Raw genomic sequence first — 8,502 nt, 5'->3', positions numbered from 1 at the left:
CGGCTCTTGAGGACGCCCGCCTTAAATCTTGGATCCGCTGAGGAAGGAAAGCGACGCTCTTCAATACATCTTGCAGAAGGCGGGGATGTGGAGTTGATAAAGCTACAACGGCCAAGTCATGTTGTGACCCGGAGTACAGCTGCTCCACAAGGGTGTAAACTGCCTTAAGCTTGGCCAGCATGTTTTGCTTGAGGTTGGTACTCCTAGGGCCTGTATGGTCACAAGCATAACAATAAGCCAGAGATACTCGTCACACTAAATCTTGGAAGATTACAATGTTTAAAGGCTTAGAGTGACTTACCGAAGATGGCTGAGACCATTTGGGATATCTGCCACTTTAAGTCAGACAGTTCGGTTGTTGCCTCTGCAAGTGATGCTTCTGCCGTTTCAGCCCGAGCCACTAATGAAGCCCTTTCATCAACCCAAGATTTTTTCTCCGACTCAAAATTTTTCTTCAATTTCTCTTGTTCAGAGATGCTGAATTCAAACTTGGAGTTTGGTTTTTGAGTTTCTAGCTCTTGAAGCTTCAGTTGGCTCTTCAGGTCAACAATCTGCGATTCAAATTGACTTATGGTGACCTGCATTGACATCAGGTTCTGGTCAGGATTATAAGTTAACATTCAAAGTCTCAAGCACCTTACAAGTAAAGATACTTGACACTTGGGGGCTAATGTATGCTGAAGAATTGTAAACCTTCTCTTGCCGGGTCACATATATTAAAGTCTCAAGCACTTTACAAGTAAAGATACTTGACACTTGGGGACTAATGTGTCAATTCAAAGTTTCATGCTATCAACGGGTTAAAAGTATTCACTTTAAACCGGACAAACTAACAGTAAGTAGATTTCTAAGTCTATAGCATATTCATTCATAAGCGATAGACTTGGGGGCTGGTACAGTAAGTAAGGTTTAGGGAAAGTTAAAGTTATACCTCAGATTTATGATGTATTTGCTTCACCATGTCAATTTCCAGGTCACAGCTGTTGTGCACTTGGTTCAGATAACCTGAGACTATATCACCAATGCTTAGGTGAGCATAATCAGTGATATCTTGTTTAGCTTTCCGACGTTGGGCAAACTCCTCCTTGGCAGTGCACTGAGCAAGAATAGTAGGCTGGCCCGGTTCAACGTATTGGTTTTTCAGAAACACAACTTATGGATTAGTTGTCTTGACCGGGCTATGAATTTCCGGGTTATCAGAATTGTGGACAACGTCTTTTGTAGGCGGGTCAGAGGTTGACACCGGAATATCAAGAGCCGGTTCAGGCGGTGGCTGAGGAGTGGAGCTGTCAGGAACGGATGAGTCAATTGTCGATTAGGGGACCACCGGGTCTTGGGACGGCTTATTCTTCTTTGCCCTCTTGCTGGGCTTCACTTGAAGGCTGTCAATCAAAGTGGAAGGGTGAGTATCAACATATAAGTATGGAAAATTTTAAAGTAAGAAAGGTTGCATTACCCGGGAGCTGTTTTAAAAACCGGCATGTTTGATTGCATCGATTCGTCGGAAGACGGAGAAGCATCCTGATAATTGGAGTCAGATGAATTGAGAGGTTGGCGAATTATACCCGCCAAAGGAAAAGCAGAATGTAAATCGGAGGTAACCTCGGTTCGACGCTTCCTGGTTACATCAGGTAAGCCGGAGGAGAGTTTGGCGTCTTGAGTGGCTCGAGTTTGCCTCCGGTTCTCAAGCTGTTGTTGCTTCAAAAGAAATTGAGGATCTTGATAAGCAAGTGCATGTGAAAATCTTACTTTCCGGGTCACCCTTCGGATCTTTTGCTTTGGCAAAGGCTATGAGTCGGAGGAGATTATAGTTACCTCTTCATTGGCTGCTCAATTGTTCCCCGTATCTTCCTGAAGGGATAAAATGTCAGACAGGTGATAAGAAGGGACTTAAGAAAAATTAAAGATTACCTCTTCCTCATCCGAAGAGCTATCCTCCAATCTGAGTAAGTCAGAGGCGCTGGGTTTCTTCTTCTTTGAGGTTCCTACCTTGGCGGCTTTCCTTTCAGCTTTCTTGGTTGTCCTGGCCTGTTTGGCAGCTTCATGGTCATATTTGACCTTCCAGAAGTCATCACCGGTCTGTGGAAAAAGTCAAAGAATTATGAGTATCAAGAAAGGTATAATATATCCGTAAACATTTGTTACGATTGATAACTTACCGCAGGGGCCGGGTTATTCTTGCAAAATGGGAGTAAGCCGAAGGCGTTGCTCGTCACGGTGCCCTCCTTCAGCAGCGACTGGGTTGTAGCATCCACCACATCATCTGGTAAGTCATTAGGGCTATGGCGTAGCGGATCATTCTTTTCTCCAGTATAAGTACACATTAAGCTGGGACGCCGGCTTAATGGAAGTATTCGCCAAGTGACCCAGACTCGGACCAAATCGATGTCGGTTAACCCATTTCCCAAGAGAGCTTTAATCTTCCTAATGGTAGAATTGAGAGGCACGCGTTCAAGTGTTGTCAACTTGTCTGGTAACTGATGGTTAGATTCAAGGCGCAGGGCGCGAAAGCCGGGCAGAGGTTTTTGATCAGCCAGAGAAGTGTCCTGACAGTAGAACCATGTCTGGTTCCAAGATTTTGGGTGACTCGGTAGCTCGGCATAAGGGAAAAGACAGTCTCTCCGTCGCTGGATTGAGATGCCGCCAAGCTCAAGACTAGGCCCGTTGGCACGTTCATTTTGCCGGTTCATATAAAAAAGTTCCCTGAACAAAAGCAGACTTGGCTCCTCTCCCATGTACACCTCGCAGAAGACTTGAAAATTGCAAATATTTGACACGGAATTGGGTCCGATGTCTTGAGGTCTAAGGTCAAAGAAATTTAAAACTTCTGTGAAGAATTTTGAGCCGGGAGGAGCAAATCCACGGCTCATATGATCAGTAAAAATTATTACTTCCCCGGCTTTGGGGTGAGGTTTTTCTTCAGACGGGTCAGGGGCACGGTAAGACATGACAACCTTTTTTGGCAGATGCCCAGACTTCACAAATTCAGCTAGTTTGCTATTGGTAACTATGGATGGAACCCAGTTGCAAGTCACAGGGGCCTTGGTAGCCTTAGGAGCCATCACAACAATTGGCCTATGGAAAAATAAGAAGATCCGGTTCAATTTTAACCCGGGAGGAAAGTCTTGATTATTTGAAGTGGCGGCTTAATGAGGGGCCTAATGATATAAGGATGACTGTGCAACAATGTTTAAGCCGCTACAAGTATCAAGTGCAATTCAAAAAAATTCCGGGTCATGAGGGGCAGTGAAGATTCTGTATCATTTATTTAAGCCGGACATCTCGACAGTTGTGTTTCAGGGCATTTACCAGAAGAGATTTTCCGGGTGATAAAAGCAAGTTTCACAGCTAACAGTTATTATTCTGGATCAAAATATTGCTCTGAAAAGGAAATTTTCACCTAAAACGAGGCAGAGAACTTCATGCACTCGAAGAGGGTTCCTGAACAAGGGAAAGGAGATCTATTTTTATGCAAGATCAACACAAACAAATACCACAGCAGTTCTATGTGGTTTTCACGATCTAAACAGGGCATTGGAAGGAACTAGCGAGGGTTTGGTGTCGGCCAGTGATGAACACTAACGAACTCGATAAGAACCTAATGCAGATCTGAGAAAGGGAACGAAAGGAACTCACAGATGCGGACGAGTTGCGGAGGTTCGCCGTCGATCTCTGGTCAAGGTCAGGTCGATGCAGCGGCCTGAGTCGATGAAGATGAGGGAGTCGATGGTGACAGCAGGCGGAGCTTGAGTGGCAGAGAGGAGAGGAAGAAAACGACTAGGGAAGACCTAGGTAGCTCTATTTATAAGGGAAGACTGACCGAGCGGGCGCGAAAAATGAGGAGATAACATTCATTATCCAGCGGCTCTGGCGCCTCGATTCTCGGGATGGTCAGTAAAGACAAAGATCCATTGAAGATGTGACGTTATAAAAAATAAAGTTTTAATGAAGATGACGTCACAGAGATTTAACCCGGAGTTAGATGATGACTTCACGGCGGGTTAAAATCCTTCGCGCAAGATAAAAGACTGCAGGGCGGTTCATAAGGTATTTTAAGATTGACATGAACCGGTTCAAATCAATCTGGGCCTAATGTTGGGGATATAACTATTTGTGTAAGCCGCCCAGGAGGGGCCGGGTTACGCAAAGAGGACTCACCAGAGAGACGCCCAAGACAAGGCATGAAGATGACGGTTCATAGGAAGCTTAAGGCCCACAGGCGACTTAAGGCCCGTTGTAGTAAACCGCTGTAATAATATCGGTGCTACGTTTCTGTCATCAAACGCGGTGTACCATGCACGGACCAAACACATTGAGATTGACTATCATTTTGTGAGGAAACGTGTTGCACGGAAGCTACTAGAAATCAGGTTTCTCTTCAAAAGATCAACTTGCAGACATCTTCACCAAGCCTCTACCTTCTCCCATGTTTGATGTGTGTAGGCACAATCTCAACCTTCTAGATGCTTCGGGAGTGAGTTGAGATTGAGGGAGAGTGTTAGACTTCGTATTTGTAGCCCACCTATGTAATCCATACCGTATTGGTATAGGACTTGTATATCATCGTTATATATATGTGATAGGCCACCCCATAGAGGGTTGAGCCAGTTCCCCCAAAATCATACGTCTTACAAGCCTGATGCAAGGCCTACATGTGAGCAACTTCTGTCACACCCATTCATCAAGCGGTACGAGGAAGCCGGCGTCGACTTGGCGGCATACGTCGGGGGTGTTGTGGATCCAACAGAAAGCTTGAAACAAATAGCTGAGATGCTTGCTGTTCATTATTACCTCCTGTTCAATGGCTCTGATGGGTCCTGGAATCATATGAAGACATTGTACATGGAGGAATCATCTTTCAGCTTCTTAGGGAATGTGTGTGTCGAGCAAAGTGTCATATTTGATACTCTGTCAACTATAAGAAACAAGTTGAAAGGTGATCAGCCCGGTGGGGGAATTGTTCATGTTGTTGAGAAGATACATTATGGTGCAAATGGGGAAAGAGAGATCACTGTTCGTGTGTTCGGACCATTCATTGTGGGCAACCAATTTCTAGTACTTGGTGAAGGGCTGCAAGCCGAAGGGATGCCCAGCCTGGACGAGCTCACGGTTGACATTCCAAGAATTCGGGTAGGTCAGTTCCGGGAGCAGTTCATCATGCAGCCAGGGATTTCCATGGAATGCTATTACATATCAAGACAAGATCTCTACATCATCCAGTCCTAGTCCTCACAACATTTGTAATCTCCAAGAACTTTTGGGCCTAGTTCAGCCTTCATATCACGATTGCCATATTTGCATTACTTTTTTTTTGAAATCCCTATTCCACAATATTTGCATTTAGCAGCCTTCACCGCATCATTTTCATCCTTAATCTTGATGAAATGGTTCCACATCTCTACATCAGCAAGTTTTGACAAGATTTGTAATTTGTAAGATTTCTTGGGCCTAGCTAGTTTAGCTTAAACTTAGCTGCTCACAAAAACAACACAGAGAATTGTCTTCAAGAAATTACAATCAACTTTTTTTTCGCTTCTATTGCCTGAGCTTATTATTTACTCTCTCTGTTGAAAGGTCTGTAATGTGCATGGACTAAAATGTATCGTGGCTAATGGACATTGGCCTATTTTGTAAAAAAAAAAATTTGCAAAAAATATGAGCACAAGAACGTTTTTCAAACACCATTCAAATGTTAAATGTTACGACAAAAATATGGGCCATTGTTACTTGAGAACAAATTTCAAATAAAAGAACGGATGTGCTGCACATACGATGATTTTCTGAGATATTTGTCGATTGAATTTCATCGAGTTAGTTGCGCAGAACCACCACAAGTAGATACTATACTACCGTGCTCGGAAATAAAATCATCGGTATTACTCTAAGTAGAGCAGGCTCGAAATTGTTCATGTTGTTGAGAAGATACATTGTGGTGCAAATGGGAAAACAGAAATCACTATTCGTGTGTCCGGATCATTAATTGTGGGCAATTAATTTCTAATACTTGGTGAAGGGTTGCAAGCTGAAGGGATGCCCGGCCCTGACGAGCTCACGATTGACATTCCAAGAATTCGGGTAGGCCAGTTCCAGGAGCAGTTCATCATGCAGCTAGGGGTTTCCATGAAATGCTACAACATATCAAGACAAGATCTCTACATCAGCCAGTCTCGACAAGATTTGTAATTTGTAAGATTTCTTGAGATAGTTTAGCTTAAACTTAGCTGCTCACAAAAACAACACTGAAAATTAGTATCCGAGAAGTTACAATCAATTTTTTTTGGCTTCGGTCGCCTGATCTTATTTTTTACTCTGTCTGCTGAAAAGTATATAATGCCCATGGCTAAAATGCATCCTAACTAACTGACGCTGACCCATTTTGAATGTTTTTGCTGAAAATACCATTAAAATGGGTCATTGTCACAAATTTCAAATCAAAGGAACGTTTTTCAAACACCATTGAAATGTTAAATGTTACGAAAAACATATGGGTCATTGTTACAAATTTCAAATTAAAAGAACGGATGTAATGCACATGCGATGATTTTATGAGACATTCGTCAACTGAATTTAATCGAGTTAATTGCACAGAACCATCACAATTGTGGCATCATTTGTAGAAAAGAAAAGACAGTTTTCCATTTTTTTTGATTTGCAATTTGCAGCAAGTGCATTTTGTGCGGTATTGGTGTGTGCCGTGGTGGCAGCAGTCTACTCCTCAAAACGTATGCACATTGGCACAACGTCCATAGCTCGTTCAAAAATGTTTTAAAAAATCAAATAAAAATGTAGCACATTGGCACAACGTCGGTCTATGTTGTCGCAAAAATTCAAATCAAAATTCAAAACATTGCATGAGATATAAAAACAACAAAATTTGGCATCAATGTGTTAACGGGCCAAATCTAAAGCCCAACTTATGTTGTGTGCTATTCAATGCCAATTTTTTGATTTTTGTATCTCGAGCAATGTTTCAAATTTTGAGTTAAAATTTTACGACAACATGAACCAACGTTGTGTCAATGTGCTATTTTTTTCAGATTTTTAAAACATTTTTTAACGGGCTATGGGCGTCTGGTGCACCGGTAACACCACAAGCACTGGTGTGTATTGGTGTGTGCCGTGGTGGCAGCAGTCTACTCCTCAAAACGTATGCTCTTCGACTTTGTATGCATTTCCATGGATCTCCTTGGCACGGCCACCTTCACTAAAATTACAAAAGCAACAACACCCAAAGATGCACAAAATAAATAATTAAAAACAACTAACAGAAAAAACCTAAGCGGGAAATGACTGGAGAGAGCGCACCTATGATTCGGGAAAGTATCTGGTGCACCGGTGCTTATGGTGCTACCGGTGCACCGGACGCCCATAGCTCGTTCAAAAATGTTTTAAAAAATCAAATAAAAATGTAGCACATTGGCACAACGTCGGTCTATGTTGTCGCAAAAATTCAAATCAAAATTCAAAACATTGCATGAGATATAAAAACAACAAAATTTGGCATCAATGTGTTAACGGGCCAAATCTAAAGCCCAACTTATGTTGTGTGCTATTCAATGCCAATTTTTTGATTTTTGTATCTCGAGCAATGTTTCAAATTTTGAGTTAAAATTTTACGACAACATGAACCAACGTTGTGTCAATGTGCTATTTTTTTCAGATTTTTAAAACATTTTTTAACGGGCTATGGGCGTCTGGTGCACCGGTAACACCACAAGCACTGGTGTGTATTGGTGTGTGCCGTGGTGGCAGCAGTCTACTCCTCAAAACGTATGCTCTTCGACTTTGTATGCATTTCCATGGATCTCCTTGGCACGGCCACCTTCACTAAAATTACAAAAGCAACAACACCCAAAGATGCACAAAATAAATAATTAAAAACAACTAACAGAAAAAACCTAAGCGGGAAATGACTGGAGAGAGCGCACCTATGATTCGGGAAAGTATCTGGTGCACCGGTGCTTATGGTGCTACCGGTGCACCGGACGCCCATAGCTCGTTCAAAAATGTTTTAAAAAATCAAATAAAAATGTAGCACATTGGCACAACGTCGGTCTATGTTGTCGCAAAAATTCAAATCAAAATTCAAAACATTGCATGAGATATAAAAACAACAAATTTGGCATCAATGTGTTAATGGGCCAAATCTAAAGCCCAACTTATGTTGTGTGCTATTCAATGCCAATTTTTTGATTTTTGTATCTCAAGCAATGTTTCAAATTTTGAGTTAAAATTTTACGACAACATGAACCAACGTTGTGTCAATGTGCTAATTTTTTCAGATTTTTTAAACATTTTTAACGCGCTATGGACGTCTGGTGCACCGGTAACACCACAAGCACTGGTGCACGAGATACTTTCCCCCTATGATTCTATCTATCTGATGGTGAAACGAGAAGTGGAGGTCCAGTCCAGAAGTGGCCTTGTACAATCAATCAAGAATGGCAACAGAGCAGGGACCTACGTGTAACAAACTAAGACTAGTCGGCCACAGTGCACGCA

At 42.3% G+C, this 8,502-nt stretch overlaps 1 protein-coding gene across 1 annotated transcript; it reads left to right on the top strand.

Moving 5' to 3' along the window:
• The first annotated feature begins 1,864 nt into the window (after window positions 1-1,864).
• LOC123067264 (mitogen-activated protein kinase kinase 3-like) lies at window positions 1,865-5,226 on the top strand. Its single transcript, XM_044490141.1, has 3 exons — window positions 1,865-1,875; window positions 2,040-2,117; window positions 4,584-5,226. Exons 1-3 carry the CDS (start codon window positions 1,865-1,867, stop codon window positions 5,224-5,226), a joined length of 732 nt encoding a protein of 243 aa, XP_044346076.1.
• Window positions 5,227-8,502: the final 3,276 nt, after the last annotated feature.

Source organism: Triticum aestivum, chromosome 3B (assembly GCF_018294505.1).
Source record: "Triticum aestivum cultivar Chinese Spring chromosome 3B, IWGSC CS RefSeq v2.1, whole genome shotgun sequence".
Classification (NCBI taxonomy): domain Eukaryota; kingdom Viridiplantae; phylum Streptophyta; class Magnoliopsida; order Poales; family Poaceae; genus Triticum; species Triticum aestivum.
The sequence above is the reverse complement of the archived record's forward strand: the minus strand, read 5'-3'. Positions and strand labels throughout refer to the sequence as shown.

Coding starts and splice junctions, on each gene's coding strand:
- LOC123067264 (XM_044490141.1), top strand. Junction 2,118..4,583: donor AATTATGAGTATCAAGAAAG/GTATAATATATC, acceptor TATATGTGATAG/GCCACCCCATAGAGGGTTGA.